Below are 18,359 nucleotides of genomic sequence, written 5' to 3' on the forward strand. Positions count from 1 at the left end.
CCATCGCTCTTCATTATTACACCCATTTATTAGTAGAAACAAGAGGGCGGTTCAGTTATTGGGTCTCCACTAGTGAGAAAAATGTTGGAGGTAAGAGATGCAGTCAACGTCTTTGCAACAGAATTAATTCTCATTAAAGAAATGAGTGTGGAGGTAAAAAAGCAGAGCAGAAAGTTAAAGAATCCTGGTCTTCACTTTCCTACAGAGACACTGATTGCAGCCACTGCAGTATGAAGATAAGCTAAAACGTACAAATGAATATTTTACATAATTAAAATCAGTCAGCCTCCTGGTGCTTACTCTATTTTATCATTTTTGAGCCACAATGCAACAGTACAGTTTCACATTTTGTCTTGTTACAACCAGAAAATGTAATGGAGTTTATTAGGATTATATGAGAAGTCAAAGAAGTGAATAAATGAGAAACTGAAGAGTAGTAAGAAATATGATTTATTAGAAAAAAAAACCTTAAATATAAAACTAGTCTTTTACTTTACTTCCTTATCCACTACTTATTTTGTCTTATTTCAGATCTAACAGCCAGCAAAGCTGGTGGTTGCAGTGCGACACGATGTGGAAATGCACACTGAACATATTGAAACAGAGAAAGTGTCTGTACCCGTCTCCACATCCTGGGCGTAGAAGTGCAGGGTGTCGGTGATTTCAGTCACATATACAGGTCTGTAGTTGGCCACACGTTCCTTCTGCTCAGAGACATGCACAACCTCCTCCACAGGCTTCTCCTCGTAGTTGGCCCAGATCTAAGAACACAGAGGAAAAAAAGTTACAGCTCAGTTAATCCAAAATTTGACTTACAATTCATACATAGTTTCAATAAACCTGAAAATGCTTTGTGACGCAAATACAAATAAATATCTCCCTGGATTTCAGGCAGACATGGTACATCTACACGTATGATGAGGTTAACTTCAACATCATCAACTTGGGGATAATGTCACAAGCCGGATAAAAGATGCAGCCACAGAGTTTCTTTCACAAGCACAGCAGTTCAAGTTTGTGTGTGTAAGCAGGTTGGATCCCTTCTATGCTGCATCAAGGTTAGTTCTCCCTCACCTCCCTGGGAAAAACAGAGGGCAGGCGGCTCATTAGGGAGAACAGCTTTGCCTTGGGCCACAAATCAAACTGCGTGGACATCAGTAGGTGTGTGCGTGAGTGTGTTCGCAGGGTGCAAGGGATGCAGTGCACTGAGTGGGTGGTTATTAACACAGAATGTTACGTGTTTGTGTACAACTTCAATAGAGCAATGGTGTTAAGCACGCATTCAAGCACAAGATGGTGAGGATGAAAGGAAACTAATAAACTCCCCGTGGAGGAATCTTTGGAAGATGAGGTGGACCAAAGCAGGAAGTTCTAAAGTCGAGAAGTGCAGTGGTGCTGTTGGGCTTAAACTTTCTGTGGGGCTGCAGCAGCAGAACTCGATGCTGTTTATCATCAGTTTAGGAAGAATTTTATTTTAAAAAGGTCAGATGGAAAAAAAAAAAAAAAAAAGCTCAGTAATATCTGGTTGGTCATTTGATTTTCTGTTTGTGTTCTTTTTTCCTATTTGCCAAGAACTACATTTATTTTTCTTAATTTGCTGCTGCATCTGACTGCTAATTTGTGTTTATATTCAGATAATTAAGCAGGATTTGTAGGAAAAACAGATTTTAACCCTAATTAGACAGCTGTCTCTCAATCTTCAATGCCAGAATGAGGAAATTCATATAGCAGAACCTGACTTCATTTGGAAAAAAAATGCTTAAAAATGAAAAAAAGAAGCAGAAATAAAAAAAGGAGAAAAGAAGGTTGACAGAAAATAAACAAGCTGAAATTTCAGGGATTGAGGGCAAGCAAGGTTAATGAAGAGCAAAAACGCAGCCACGCTTCACAAAGCCCAAGATCAAGCAGGATTTTTGCCTCAGCACCAGGCAGGTGTGTGCAATATTAGCATAGCAAACATATGCGGCCGAATGCACACATTACAAGCACGCTGATGAACCCTGGAATCCACCGCGTCCCGTAATAAACATGCTTCCCACATTCTGAGGAAGCTGACACGACTCGGCTTTTAATCAAACCTGCAGCACCAATTAGGGATGACAAAGATTAGGTGTCACCATTCATTAGCCTGGTGGCCATCACTGCAACACTTTTACCGTCGTAGCAAGTGTTAGAAATCCGGGTAGGACATGATGTCCGATCGCAAGGGTGTGTCAGTCTCTAGGGGGCGAGAAATTATTAGTTTAAAATAACAAAAAAATTTTTTTTAAAAGGCTGACAAAACTAATTTCTACGACTTTTGTTTTTAAAGATCTTTTCAAAAAATGGACGACAAAAAGCTCCTTCAAAAGTAATACCCATTGGACGACAGCCTATAAACAAAAACATCAACTTTTTTCCGGCTCCCAGGTGTCCCGAACAGCTTCACCAGTTTGCATTCTTCTGTCTGCAGTAAAACATTTGTGGGGAGAGAAAGACAAACACCCCACAGCTGCTGTTGCTTTCTTTGTTGCGCCTTTATGAAAGAGCATAAATTGCTGTGCATTCAATTCATTAATTGTGTCTTAAGCTGCCAAAACACTGGTGATTAGAATGATTACAAAAGGATAAAAACTTGTTTTGCATCCTGCTTGAATGCACCATTAGAGACGCCATAGTCCAAGTCGTTTTAAAAAAAAAACAACAACAAAAAAACGCAAACTCATGCACTCGCGGCGCCCAGGGCTGATGACCTTCCGTGAGCAGCCAACCGTCCTGTTTGTTCCACTTGAATGCAGGTATGCGACAGGCAGCTACAGCCGCAGACGAGAGCCACCAAGCTGCCAGAAGTGATGTGAGAGAGGGGGGAAGAAATGCACCTAAATAGGTCTAACCAACAGGCAATTAAGCTGGAGTTGAAGGGAGAACAAGTCCTAATGATGGAGACCAGGATGACCTTCATGGCAACTGTAGAATGAAGAACACATTTACACCCGAGAGAGTGACAAGTTCATCTGGGAGGGCAATGTGATGATGGGGGAGAAGGTTGCTTATATGCTCTATGATGGCTATCAGAATCGCATAATGAAAGATGAAAGTGTTCTAGCATGTTTGATAGAGTTTGGATGTTGCCAACTTGAAATTATGATTTTGTTTCTTGGCTTTTGTGTCTCCCCTTCGGCAAATGTGTTTCGTTCTGTTTGTTCTCGCCGGCCCCTCTTGTGTGCTACCAACGATGAATTTATGACCGGTGTTTCTATAAAGACGGATGAAATGAAGGAAAGAAGGCAAAAGATGAAGGAACGATAGAAAAGGGAAAGGAGGGAAGAAAACAAACGAAAAAAGGCAAATGAGCAACAGGGAGGTGGGAAAGAGAAATGACAAAAGGAATAAAGGAAGGATAAAAGAAAGGTTTGAAGTTAGGAAGGAAATGAGAAAAGACAAAAGGACGGAAGGAAGAACAGAAAGATGGAATGACAAATTACCAAGAACAGGGAAGGAAAGATGTAATGACCCAGGGATGGCTGCAAAAACACAGAAGGAAAGCAGTTAGGAGGCATAAATTCAGACCTGGAAAATACTTTTCCATAGTTTTCCAGAATGTGTAAAAACCCTGCAGGAAAGACTTGCAAGGATTACAAGTCCATGTAATGAGCAACACAGCAAAACTTGTGGCTAATGCCCTCAAAACCTGGTAATCACTCTTGCTTGGAACTGCTTGGTGGATTGGATGATTGCACCCTCTCACAGCAATAAGGAATAAAAACAAGGGAAGCCGTTCCATCTTCTCCACTCCAAACACTCTGGCTGTGCGGGGGGGAGCGAGTTTTCATCCTGGAGGATGGAGTTATTGGATCCTGGCTTCAGAATTTCATGTGGATCTCTCACTTCATCTCAATGACGGTCAATGTTTTGTTTTAAGATAAATGTTTTCCTATCCCCTCACATTAATGTCTATTCCTTATTGCCCGATCAGAAATCTTTCTGTGGTTGCTCTGAGTAAATCTTAACTACATGCCACAAGCAGAAAATCCACAGTTAGGATTAAATTGCCAGCACTGGAACTAAGCTGAAGAATTAAAGATTGCATACCAATTTGCATGGCCTTAAAGTAAAATTTACCTGCAGTTGAGCAGTTTTACAGAGCTTTACTTTGTCAGCCTGCTGGATGAGATACTCTACTGGCTGAAGTGCAGCTCTTCAACAGAAAGCAAAGCTCTTCTTCAGGTAGTTGAGAGGTCTGCCAATTGGCTTGGGCTCAATTTATTGAAATATTTATGGCTTGAAATGAACAAAGTGTCCCTCAAGACTGGGATATGAGCAAAGCGGAACCCAAGTACACATTGGAACCCAAGTACATTGATATCCACAAAGTTGGATAACTGTACACACATTATGGGAGAGGAAGGGGTGAGAATGAAAACTGAGTCAACATGGAAATGAGTGTGAGGTGTTACATGTAGCATGTATGACAGAATCTGCCAATATAGATCTAATTGAAGTGTTGTGTTGTACATGGTTACTATGCAACATGAGTTGTGCTCAAATTTAAATCAATCCCTTTTAAAGAAGACAAATATTCTAAATAATAATCATTAAAAAGAGGGCGGCTAGAGCAGTTTGTTATGGGTTGGTACAATTTTTTTGTGCCACTGGATGGCTCAAATTTTTTACATTTGGAAATTACCTAATTATCTAGAATCATATATGCCAATTTGAAGGGTTTATTTTCCGTTAGATTTTTTTGTTTGGATACTATATTTTATTAACACTAAAGCAGAAATTTCTCAAGAAGTTACACTTTAAATGATCACAAATGCCATAAATAGTGTTGGTGAAACAAGAAATAGATTATAAAGCATGGAGAAATGTTTTTCTGCTGTTTTCCCAAGATGCTTAGGATTGAAAATCTTTTGGGTCTACCCCTGTCATTGCCTATTTTATCACTTGAGGAATATCTATGAATCATCTGTAGCCACACCATGCATTTCAAATTTACAGGAAGGCCAGTTTCTATTTTTACTGAAATCAAATTCCACATCGCACAACAGCAGAATAAAACCACCGACTTCCTGGCGTTTAAACACGTTAATCTTTTACAAACCGCGAAAGGAACGTCATCTCTGCTTTTACATTAAGGTAGACCCTGATTATTATTCTTTCATATTACAAAAAACTCATTGGAGACTTAATTTTCCTTCCGTAAGTGCCAACAAAAGTAATGCAGTGACGGCAGCAATACCCAGATGAGTCATCTGATTTCAACACACATCAGCAGAGGAAGTAACCCCATCACAATAAATTACCCACTTGTGGATAGGAGAAAAAAAATATTAAGGTCCTGTGAACCAACTCAAAGATTGGCAACACACCCTTGGTGCATCTCCTTGCATGTCTGTTACGCAACTCTGTTATTAATTCATCACATAATCAGCTGTGGAGAACAATTGAAATCAATAGGGCAGTGTTAGTCATAAAAGTGCCCTTTGTTAATCAATTTAGCCTCATTATGTCCCTGATGAATCTGTTCGAGAGAGAATGATTCACTTTTTACACACAGAAATTAGGGATTGAGGTGGGGAAGGCTCTGCTGTCGGAACACAGTGGGGTCTTCAAAACTCACTATTGATCCTACAGACCAATCAGAACTCATCTCTCCACTCATTCATGCAGACATATATGCCTAGATGCAGCCCCACTGTTAAGAATTGTGGGCCCCTCAACTGCCATGCTGGGAAGAGCAACAACTCTCAGTTTTGACAAACTTCAGAAAAAATTATTGATAGATGAACATTTCTCTAAGATTTTAGATAAAAATATTGTTCCCTCCACATCTCATTGATATTAAAACAAAGATATTTGTTATCCGGCCAAGGGGAGGATTTGATTGGCATGCTAAGAGCTCCTTTAAAAACAGCACTGGTGTCATGTTAATGAGTGCTCCAGGTCTGTGAAGCAGAAAGGTGGGCGACCCCGGATTTCCTGTTGCTTAACGATGTTGTCTGTATCGACTAAACAATTAGAGGCGAGGAATGATCAACAAGACAGACAGCTGCTTCAGTCAGATCCTTTGCCTCATCACAACCATGATAATTATAATGCAGACTGTTCCACTGTTTCTACATAAAAAACACTCAACATAAGGCCCAAACAACCAACCAGTCAGAATACTGAAATTAAAGTGTTTTATTCAAATTGAAGTCAGACGCCAAGAAAAAAATTATATGTGCTTTAGGAGAAAAAGGAATATATGTAGAGGATTTATTGATAAAAATAATAATATGTAATTTTAATAGAAGGCATTTCTTTTAAAACAGAGTAAATACTTTCCATGAGGTCATTTCCATAATGATGCACACTGCAGTAGTCATAAATGCTTCATACACTTTATTCTCTAACAGCAATGCAAAGCAATATGACTCACCACCAGTGACTAATACAATGAGAGGCTGATTCCAGGTAAGTCTTTGAAGCGCACAAAGGTAAACCCCAGCTTCACTGTTTGAAAGGAGAATTACCATGGCCCAGCACTTTGATTAACTGCCCGTTTTACAATGATTGGGTTGTATTTTGTTGCAAAACACTAGGTCACTGCAGCATCTATGTCTGCTTCAAACAGAACACCTTTCCTGTGAGAACATGCCTCATCAATCTTGGCTGGACATTAGAGTTGAGTGACAGTTGCTGGGATGGCCAAGTTGTTCTGTTCCATTAGAGTGAAAAGACATGAACCCATTACCTCTGGGACCATGAAACGCCCGTCTCTGGGGTTCAAAGAGGTTAGTGATGTCGCATATTAACGGCTCAGTTAAAGCAGCTTCAGCAAAAGGATGAAGTATTTAAGAAAGGGGAGACTTTAGAAAGACGATTTGGGTGCTGTTCAAGGTTTTGGTCTTAATCTATCCAATTGTAAGATAATTAACCATACATAGATAAAAAAAAAAAAAATCACAAACAAACTAGGTGTGGCTGTGACCTTGGAAAACTGGTTTGGGTACAGATTGGACTTAGTAGCAACATAGTTCCTGTCAAACTGAGATAACACAATACGACTCGTTATTGGTCTGCAAGGCCACATAACAGGACTTTGTAACAAACTATGTCAAGCTGCAGACAGGCTTATTTCAAAACAGTAAAAACTGAAATCACACAGCAGCAGTAAAATACGTTTAGAGAAACTGTTTTTTTTTTCCATGTCAGCCACAATAAGGAAGCAAGAATAAATCAAGAGATTACAAAAGGCAAAAGCAAATCAAAAAAAGTATTACATACAAAAACAAGTAAAAAAATATTTCAACACGATGTATAATGTGCTGGTCTATATAATGCTCAGTCACAAATTTAAATACAAAATAAATGCACTTTAGATTGTGGCTGTCGCATAGAAAAATGAGGCATTCATACATTTGCAAGGGATGCAATTGCGTAACAATCAGGTCCAGAATGATTATGATCTATCTGACTGCTGCCAGATAGTTTACCTGTTCAGAGGCATGCATCCATTCTATTCAGCCAGTTGAAAAACTGCACAACTCATATAAAATAGTAGCTTCTGATTTAAAATGTAATCAAACATGTAATGAGTGCTGACAGTTTCAGCCTGTGCTCCTTAAAGATGGTGCACTCCTTTCATCTGCAGCTGCAGTCCAACTTAGTAAAACAAGTTGACACATCGGGCAAATTTAGAGATGATTTTCGCTCCTGGTAAATTAGTGCAATCATTATTTTATTTTTAGTTTTGCTTCCCTGATGGTGGACATTTGTGCAGGTTGAAGGCAGTAAATTAAAAACTTTAATTCAGCCAACAGGCTGAATTAAACAGACAGAAAGCTGACAGAAAACTGGAAATGGACAGAGGGTTGAGTCTCTCAGATGTGGTTACTTTAGCAGATAAATTATGTATTAAAACTGAACAGGTGGTGGGGGACAGGCAGGCTGTTTTTATTTTTTTTTTCTTTTTCCCCCAGAAAATGGGAGAGAGCGAAGCAGCTGGGGAATTCATAACAGAGACCACGGAGCAAGCAAAGGAGCGAAGGAGAAGGAGAGAGAAAGAGATCCTCCCCAGCTTCGTATCACAGCCAACAGATGTTCTCCCATCAAAGAGGCAGCAGGCAGGCAGTGAGGCTACTCAACCCCGGCTCACACGACTAATGTGACCCCCACTTACGCTGCCAAAACTCGCATACAGGCAAGCAGACACGTACGAGACGGCGAGGGGCTTGAATGCAACCTGAGGCTATCATGCCGGGCACTTGCAAGTTTTTTTTTTTTTTTTTTTTAAATCGACACAAATTGATCCTCCTGAACACGACTGCATCAGCTGGAGGAGGAACGGGCTTGTCGTCATGCAGACAAAATGCAATTAGCATTAAACTCTAACTTGCACCTGTCAAAGATGGGTGCTGTGAACATGAGAACCGAGAGGGAGCATAAGGTTGCCATAGAAACAGAGCAAATGGGTGTATAATCAAAGCGATGCACAAAAATAACCTGTACCTGTGCTAACATGCTTAAAGGTGCCACCCTCCTCCGCTGGCATAGGAGACCAGACGGCTGAGAGGATCGGAGCGGCATATGCAAATGAGAAACACACCAGAGCAACCACGCACACACGCACACACACACACACACACACACACACACACGCACGCGCACGCACGCACACGCACACACACATCTTTCCCAGAGGCAGTCGCTCCGGCATATGGAGCCTTACATCAAATGGCCTGTTTTTCTAACCGGAGCGGTGACTGTGTCTGTCCGCTGCTATTAGAACATGATCAAGCAGAGAGAGATCACAGCAATAAAAGAAAGAAAAAAAAATACTAATAAAACAACAGCGGGGAATAGGCATGCAATTAAAGTTCACCACTCCAAAGCACGGCGGAACGCGGTTGAGTTTTCCATTCTTCAAAAGAATTAGACGAATGATGAGAATCGATGCGGGGAGGGAGGGCAAGACGGGTGACAAGTAAAATACGACAGGAACAGGAAAGGTCTCCTAATGTACTGACTGTCACTATAACTTTGACGACAAAATGAGTTACTGCTGAAAGAAAGTGGGAGGAAACGGAGACAAACAGGGCTTGATTTGGCTTTGTTTACTATGATTACAAAAACTGTTTGGCCTCACTGATTTTCAGGTATTTGGGTGATCAAGCAAGCAGCATCTTTAGTCTCACCGTCATTTCGACTGGGCACTAAGTGATGAATGATAATAATAAAAATCATAATAGAAACGATAACTTGTTAGAGATGCACCGAGAAAGTGTCACGTTGCACGTTGTTCAGACATGAATGGAAACTCAGAATACATAACCGGACAACCGGACTGGATTCTATGGCACTCGAGTTCTTTTCAAGTGAACATGTCTGCAAGGTAACAATTTTCATTTACTGCATTTCACAGTAGCAAGTAATGTAATCAAAGCAGATAACATTGCTTTTAAAAATGTCCTCGTTACATATTTTGTCAGTAAGGGTCCTTCATATAACCTTGAAGATGTATATGTGAAGTTGGGCTCCCCAGAAATATGCCCACCTGCCTTGGCAGCATGCAGAGTTAAGAGGGGGCAGCAATTTGAAGCCCATGTGTCCCTATTCTACTCTTTGCTGCTTTTGTGTCGCTCTAGTCTATAAAATGCCTTTCAGCTCAACAGGATTATTGTCATTGAGAGGACACTCCAGCTGATCACTGGAAATTACTGACGAGTTTAAGGAACAATGAAGGGAATGGGGACAGAAGTTTATTTTGTCTAAGTATGCAATTAAAAAGCAATTAATCAGCTTAGTAATTAAAAAGGCTACATGTGTTGCCAACAGTTGCCATGGCGACAGCTTTTTTTTTTTTTTTTTTTTTTTTTTACAGGGTGGCGTTGCTTCTTGGGCTTTTCTCTGCAGATGATTTCTGATGGATGCTAGTGGGAGCGAGGCAGTGGCGGCGGCGCTGACTCGCAGACTGACAGAGGGGTTAATATGGCAGCGCTGAAGAGCACAGAGGGAAAAAAAAAAGCAGAGGAATAAGTATGAAAATAAAGAAAGGAGAAGGACACGGCGCTAAAGAGAAAATCTGACGTAGTTCAAGTCTGAATCACTTCCCACATGTCGTGTTTTGTATTATGATTCAAATGCCTGACGTTTCTCTTGTACAAGGTTTCTTTTTCAAGGGATGGAAAAAAAAGTGAGATCACCACAATTCTCTCTTTGAAATGTCTTTAAAGGTTACATTCTTTTTAGACACCGGCAGAAAGCCAAAATTAAGTTTATTGGAGTGTGAGACTCATTTTGACTTGAGAAAATGAGAAACATACAAATTCAGATAAATATATCTGACAAAACTGAGTGACGCTTTTTCAGATCCCATCATCGTATGTCGGCAAAGTTCACTAGCAGATCAACAACCCCAGTCCACATTGGGGGATGTTCTAATAATCCTCCTCTAATCAAAACAAGAAAAAACAAAATTAGAGCTCAAGAGAAGTTGTGTTCAGTTTTCGGTTTGAACTAAAAGGCTAATGTCTTCTAAACCTCTACGGTGAAATGATGTAAAAATCCCTGGAAAACTCAAACTAAAAGAAGACAAAAATAATATAGAAAATAAGGAGGAGCAAGGAGTAAACACACACACACACACACACATATATATATATATATATATACACACACACACACAGCTGGAACAGGAGAAAAGGTATGAAAAGAGCCTCGCACAACAGTGGGATCTGAAGTGCAAGGATGATGAGATTCTGATTACATAACTGTCTCTCCCCAAGGCAAGGGAGAGGGAAAGAAAAAGACAGCGGCTCTAAAATGCACAAAAAACACACACCCAAAACTAACAGAGTAGTCCCATTCTCTGGATGTAAAGTGTTTTCTGCAGGCAAGAAAGCATCGAGCTGAACACAGTCTGACCTAAATTAGACGGGAACTCTTAAGAACTCACTAACATCGCTCCAACATTGAGACATTTTTTTCCCAGGTAACTTGAAAGTCCTGTTGAGGACACTGCAACCACCACACTTCAGTCATCTTTTCTGTAGACTAATGAGGAAAAACGAATCAGGCAAGATGCACTCTAGATTACTCACATGGAAAATGTAACCAACATACATGGTTTTATAAGCCTCTTGTTTCAATTTAGATTATATAAAAACAGCCTGTTGAAACAAAGTTGCCCTTAGTGAATTCAGAGATTGAGGTTAAAAACTGAAAACGTCTTTAGGGATCGAATTTCTTTTTTATGCAAATGTGCTAAAAATCCGTCACCTCATTCACACCGACCTATACTCTGAATATCTGAGTTTTAAATGTAAGGCGATATCTTGCACCAAGACTCAAGTACGAACTTTTTTTTCCCACAAAACTTTACATTTAACAAATAATATTTAATTTCCGTTTGGGATTAGAAAAGTGTTTTTGAACTGAATGGTATAAATGGTAATGTACAGCATAAGGGGAAAAGCATTAAGCTTCATACTTAAAAAAAGATGGAAGGAGAAACAGATGAAAGAAAGGATGGATAGATGACTCGATAGATGAATGGATAGATAAATGGATGAATGGACATTTGGGCTGCGTTCACATTGGAGCCTGAAGTGACCCAATTCCGAATTGTTTTGACATAATGCGAAAAGTATCCGATCTTGTGATGACAGTCTGAACAGCACAGGTCAGATTCTTTTCGAATGCGACCCATATCCGATATGTATCCGATTCAAATGTTGCCCAACGTCAAGATCGCACACTGCCAAAATGAATGTCACTGATGCTCAACAAATCTCATTATACAAGTACAATTATTGTGGAGTATATATATATTTTTTCTCCCCATACCTCTGCAAAACTGCTAAATCCTTAAATCAAATTCCAGACATTTATAGGAACCCAGATCATTTTCTCTTTCGGAGCAAAATGGACAGGCACAGACACATTTAGATGCCGTTCTTCAACATCCTGGCAACAACTGATTCCTATAAAAAAAAAAAAAACAAATTAAAAACCAATAACGGATAATAAACCAAAATGCAGTCATGTAGTCTCTTTGTGGCAGCGCATTCGAGTGCATGTGGAGGTAGGCAGATTAATAAATAGGATGCCTAATTCAGGGCTTAGATTGTGAAAATGTAAAAAGCAGATGTGGGAATAAGGGAATCAAATAGACAAAGCGGCTGAATTAAAGATGAGATTGGGAAAGAGAAAAACAGGGGTTGATAGTGTGCAGGTACTGGAGCAGGAGCAAATGAATAATAAAAAGAAAGAAACAGTGGAGGGGTTGAACAGAAGAGGACGACGCACGAGGGACGCAGGCGGAAGGTGAACAGAAGAGAAAGAATAAGCAAATTCATTTAGGAAAAGAACTGGCTGCTCAACCAAGAAACAGCCTGACAATGTGTCTATGCGCAGGTAATAAAGAGAACTGATGAGGCGTTTGTGCCCACTTCAGCTATACAGCAAACTTCTTCTCTCCTTCCACTGCTAAAAGTAGACTGGCCTCATCTGTTTTAGCTTTGCATTATTTTGACAAATATTCCTAGGAGCGAAAGCACTCTCAGTTCTGCAGTTTGCAATCCTGGGTCATCACTTTCCATTTCTTCTAAAGTTCTAAGCTAATGAAACTAAAGAAAAACAACAAAAAGTTTTACTCGTTTAAAATAAATAAATTCTTGTAAGGCCAGCATCTCTGCAACAGTTTATTTTATTTACATTTCAGGTCTCAGTGCAAATACTGACTTAATTTACATTTGAACATTGAAAATAAAGATTTTTGCATTTTAAAATCATAAACAGATATCAGACATATCAAAGGCAACAGATACTTGTCGTCTTAAATAACAGATATGTGATGCATCATCATTTTCAAATTGCTTTGTAACTAAAAGAAGAGAGCCTTTATTTATTAAGCAGAACAAACTCTAACCTAACCATCAAGGAGAGCAACTAAATGATGCCCTCAAGAAACAAATATTTGCCATTTCATTAGACAAGAGACGACAAAAGGAAGTAAAGGGATGGGAAATGTAAGGGAGGAATGCTTCAGTGACAGCCCACATTAAATGGAGTTAAGTGTGGCTCCAAGCACAGGCCTTAAAAAATGTCAAAGTGTGTGTAAATGACTATAAATTGCCTGCATCTTATTTTTAGCCGAATTGTGGATATCACACTCTGTCTTGCTTCATCCATGATTAAATTAGAACTATAAGAGAGCAGCCCTGAAGCTGGATGAAAATGTGCATATTAAATGTTTTAGCATTTCCTTCATGGCGCAAGAATGCATAAATGCCAATCAACATCAGGGGAAAATGTCATATTTGCATGGGGGGAAAAAAACAGGAAGGAGAAACTGAGAGGATGATGGGCAAAATTATCAATTAAAAGCCTTGCAAGAGTAAGTTAGTGTCACTGCTGGGTGATGGTTACTTCATCCCGTTGTAATTTCATACTTTAGAAATCTGGGTTTTGTTGTAGCTGGAGAAAAAAAAAGGTGTCAAGTGTCAAGAAGCGACTGACTTGGGATGTAACTTGTCTGTACTAAAAACCATTTAACAGAATTTTCTACATTCGATTCATTTGACTATCAGGAAACATTATTTTATGTCACCAAATGATCTTCCAGTATAATTCAGGTTATATTTGGGCCTGACCATGGATTATAGTCGCTGATAAAAATGGAGGTGAAAATCATAAAAGCTTATGATAGAATAGTATATAATATTTAACAATTACATAAATTGACTGTGAGATTTGAGCATTTTAATAGCAATTTATTTCCATCAGTGACTGAAAACAGTTAAAACTTGGGTAGAAAAGCAGTTGAGGACAAAAAGGGAAAACAGAAAAAAGTTATTTACATAGTGCACAGTAGACTAAATTTAAAAATATAAAAATTTCAGGAATAGTAAACTTTTATGTGAGACAGAGTCATTGTAGTTGTCGGACCTTGCAGTCTCTGACTCAGAAACTTGTTTTTGTACCCAAGAGTCAGATGTGACTCAAAGAGGCCCCAAATTGTATAAACCAACAATGATCCCACCACACAGGAGAAAATAAAAAAAGCAGGGTGGATTAAAACGAAAAATAATCAACGCGTTCCAATGGTCTGGTGCTCTGCAGGTTTGGGTCAGAGCCTCCCGGAATTGTACACATTTCATTTCATCGGAGGCGTAAAAGAGTCGGCTCCAACAACTCCTTGTCAAACCAAGTGGAAAAGTATTTTCTCACAAACTCCCAAGAGGAACTATCCCAAAAACAGAGGGCAATAATCCACCAACCAAACTGCAATCCTTCACTATTTTAATCAGCAGAAATGAAGGTAAAAAAAGGAAGTAAAACTGGGGCAAGACTGAATTTTTAAGCAGTAGAAAGGCCTCATAAGCACAGACCACAGGTGTTTTTCCATTGTAGTTGATGAAGTTTAGTGTCATTTTGCTGTGATATAAAAAACTGTGTTAAAATCTAATATAATTTAATAATAATGAGCTGAAGATGGTGAAAAATTTGCACCTCTCTGATCTGAGAAGAGCTGCTTGATTGCAAGAAATATAATCGCCATTACTGTGATCCATATTTAAATCACAATTATCTAACAGTTAGTTATTGAGTCTAGAAATAAGGAACTTAATGTATTCAGACACAGTGTACATGGTGAAAAATGGCAATATCATTTTGGTAATCGCTCACTTTCAGTCAGTCAGGCTTATAGTCCAAGAAACCAACCATCCCTCCATACACTCAATCAGCCAAACAACTCTTCATCCATCAAACCATTCAGCCAGTCGTCCACCCACCCAATCAAACACCTATCCATCCAACCAATCAGCAATCTCATTGGAACTTGAGAAGCTGGCACTAGTGACTTTTGGTGTCTGTTCCAGATGTGCAGGCATTTATACATGTTATGTCTTGATCACCATTGAAAAATAATCATTTTTGACCAATAGTTTTTGTTATTATGTAGACCCAAACTAGAGGGTGATATTCAAAATGTATTAATCCCACAGAGCCATTTCATAGCATGCGTGATTCATGGATTTCTTGGGATTAGAGGGCAGAAATTAATACATATAAACAACAACAAAAAAAAAACAAGATAGAAACATACAACCAAATGCAGAACAATAAAGTGTGATGCACAGAAATAAGTGAACTAGATCGAGAAGAGTAGAAGGAAAACTGACAAGGCACATCACATATGCAAAGATGACTAAACTAAGAGGCCTACTTCTGAGTGTGTACTTCTTCCTCAGGACCAGACTGATGTCCTTGTGCCTTGATGCATCTTTCAGATGACATTTAAAACGTCAGCATGTAATCCTACAACTCATGTAAATGTATAATTCAGCAAGCAGAAGGTGAGACTGCTCAGACGTCATTAAGGAGGTCTTAGTTTCTTGCCTACAAAAAAAAAATTAAATAAATAAATAAATAAGGCAGATTTGTGCCCTTGACTTTGCAGGTGACTGCAATATGCATGGTTGCATAGTCAGATGGTGAATGAAGCACATAAAGATGGAACGAGTATTTGTGTGTGATTTTGCAGGTCTGTGAGTATAGGTGACAGACTGCTGAGTTGGCAGCTCGGGATTGGGGGAAGGGGGAGAAAGATGAAGACCAGGAGAGAACTGGGAGTTGGGGTGTAAACAGCACACGCACATCAGTGGGTCCACTGATCTCTTTCTCCGTCATTCGGTCTCTCTGCCTCCGGGCACTGAGGGTCCAGCTTGCCGACTAAAGTGGGGGGTGGTGGTGTCCTTGGAGAGTGAGTGTCTGTGCAAAAGTGTGTGCGCGCGCAAAGTCTGCACAGGCTTAAAGCATGTTTGAGTAAGCAGAAAAGAGACAGTGAGAGTATGGTGTGTGCATGTGTGGCGCTTCCTTCCATCTGCAACCAAGTTAGTGTGAGCAGGGATGTGCACACAGCACACTGAGAATCAAATTATGTAATCTGTTGGCCATATGAAAAAGCCTCCGTCAGCTCTTTTCTTTTGTGTGGTTGGTTCAGTTTGGGCATACAATGCTGAGAAGAAAGATGACAGCAGGAGTAAAGACACGCTCAAAGCAGACGAATCCTCATGTCATAGTAAATCGCAAACAATCTAAGCACTCGGAGGCGGAATCGTGCATTGTGCAAGAAGCTGGAGAATTAGTTGCACACAATAGCGACCAGTCCTCACCATCTTTTCCAGCGACATAATGTCCCGCATGGGTCACCTCTCCCATCGAGACCACCCTGCGGGCAATAATGTCCCCTTGCTCTGATCCCCGTCCTTTCACACTTGCCAACACAAACTATGCTGCCTCCATCTTGCGTGCCTACTGACACTGGCTGTAAAGCAATGTGTTCTCTCACTGAATGTGTTGATGATTTGCAGCATGGCACATGAGATTTGAGCCACTGATCTAAAAGGCTACACACCACCGTTTAGCCTAAACCTCGTCTCTCTGGCCTCTGCTTTCAAGCCATAGGAAAAAAAACATGCATTACCTACATCCTTAGGAGAGTAAATAGTAAATGGACAGAGCTTGTGTTGTGCTTTTCCAGTCATTTTGACCCCTCAAAGCGCTTTACATTAAAGCCAGATTCACCCATTTGTACAAACATTTATACACTGATGCATATTGGTGTATAAATACATTTGCATGTATTTTAAACACATTTAAAAAGCATACATTTCTCAAGAATATAAGATCATGTTGAGAAATATCTCAAGACATTGAGGTGAGTTTTGAAAGTTTTCTCTTCAATTTAAAGCATGACTGATGTTTGGCCTGTCATTCTAAATGTCATAGTTCATTCATAATTATATCTATGATTTTATGCAACAATATCTTAAGGTCTTCAAGCATCTAATAATGTTATGGTCTACCACTTAAGTAATTATGTTCTCCCCCACCCCTTTTGGAAAATGTTTCCTCTGCATGGAGCCAAACACTTGGACAGATTCCCTCACATTAGGCTCTGGGTGTAGGCGAGTGAATGCCTAAAGGTGGTTAAGGTTTAGTGGCTGCATAAACCAAAACATTAGCATTGTCAATCACTTTGCTTGCTGAACTGCATCAGTTGTTTGTGTTGTTTGGTGTTGGATTTTCTCCAAACAGTGCCTTTCATTATAGTAAAAAAATATCACTTTGTCACATTTTGTTTTCATCATCATCTGTTACAGATTAGTCCAGAAGTTTTTTGTTTAGATGCGATTTTAGAGACAAACTGCATTGAAGAGTTGTTTTTTCTTTCTTTTTTTTTTTTCTTCCAAGAGAAGAGCCTCTCTCCCCTCATCGGTCAATCTTTAAAATGCTTACTGCTGCTTCCTGAGTCTCGGAAGTCTGCCTGAGCTTGATCATTTTTCTCAACATTGCAGAGTTGAAAACTGGAGGGAATGACCCTGCCGAAGATCGACTTCGGAAAGCATTGGAGCTTGTTGCAAAAAATTTAATCCAAGGTGTTTGGGAATAACCTCAGTCGTTCCAAACTGACAGGTAGCAAATCAGCCTTTTCAGAGAATATTCTGGGTGTCTCCTTGTGTTGTTTTAGGTCAAACTGAATCATCCAACACCTGCAAGCTGCTAAAATGTCTGTTTCTGTAGACGTGACAACATATTAGTTTAGGTGCATTTATTAAAGACCATCTGGCTGCTTTTTACCATCTTAATTCATAGCAATAAATCTGGGCTTAAGCTCTTTACTGCACACTGTTTTCAGAGGGTTTATTGACCTACTTTTCAGCCTTGGGGGGCTTTATTATTGCTATTTCCTGACAGATACAATTTTATAAATGCAGAGAGTAGTTGACATCAGCATCAAGTGGGAACAAATTTAGCTGAACTTTAGAGAACATATAGTTAGTAGTAAATTAAAGAATTTTCAATGCTAAATATTAATATAAAGGAGCAAAAAAGTAGGAACAAAAGGTAATTTGAGTACTGCAGGATGAGGACTGCTGCACCATGAGTCATCGGACTCTCCACACCTGTTCACAGCTACTCACACCCCCTCAAAGTGATTGAGTCAAAGAATTACTGTTCAGAGAAGCAGAAAAGCAAAGACCTTGAAGTTTCAATGACTTGTGACTGTTGCTGGACTGGACAACATGATGCTGTGGATGTGACAAAGAAGAGCATCAATAAAGTGCTCAAAGGTGAGATAAGACGCAGTTAACTCAGCTCTGGCAAAGCTTAATCCAATGTTCTCCGAAAGGCTAAAAACTGATGCAAAATGACCTCTGACACAATGACTATCTTGGATGTCCATCTGTAGGATGACAAAGAAAAGTTTTTTTAATCTAGCAGTTAAATGTTGCCTAGGTGACTTATATTTAAATATTCTCAATCACATTTCTTTTTTTACTTAAATGCATCCCTCAAGTCTGATAGAAAAGTCTCAGAATCTA

At 39.5% G+C, this 18,359-nt stretch overlaps 1 protein-coding gene across 1 annotated transcript in view; it reads right to left on the reverse strand.

Moving 5' to 3' along the window:
• Positions 1-18,359, reverse strand: part of snd1 (staphylococcal nuclease and tudor domain containing 1) — a 164,854-nt gene that overhangs the window by 34,716 nt on the left and 111,779 nt on the right. The window contains exon 18 of the mRNA XM_055054667.1: positions 620-761. Coding sequence (XP_054910642.1) covers positions 620-761 — 142 coding nt within the window. The remainder of the gene's footprint in view (positions 1-619; positions 762-18,359) is intronic.

The sequence above is a fragment of the Poeciliopsis prolifica genome, unplaced genomic scaffold, assembly GCF_027474105.1.
Source record: "Poeciliopsis prolifica strain line A6 unplaced genomic scaffold, Auburn_PproV2 SCAFFOLD040, whole genome shotgun sequence".
Taxonomy (NCBI): domain Eukaryota; kingdom Metazoa; phylum Chordata; class Actinopteri; order Cyprinodontiformes; family Poeciliidae; genus Poeciliopsis; species Poeciliopsis prolifica.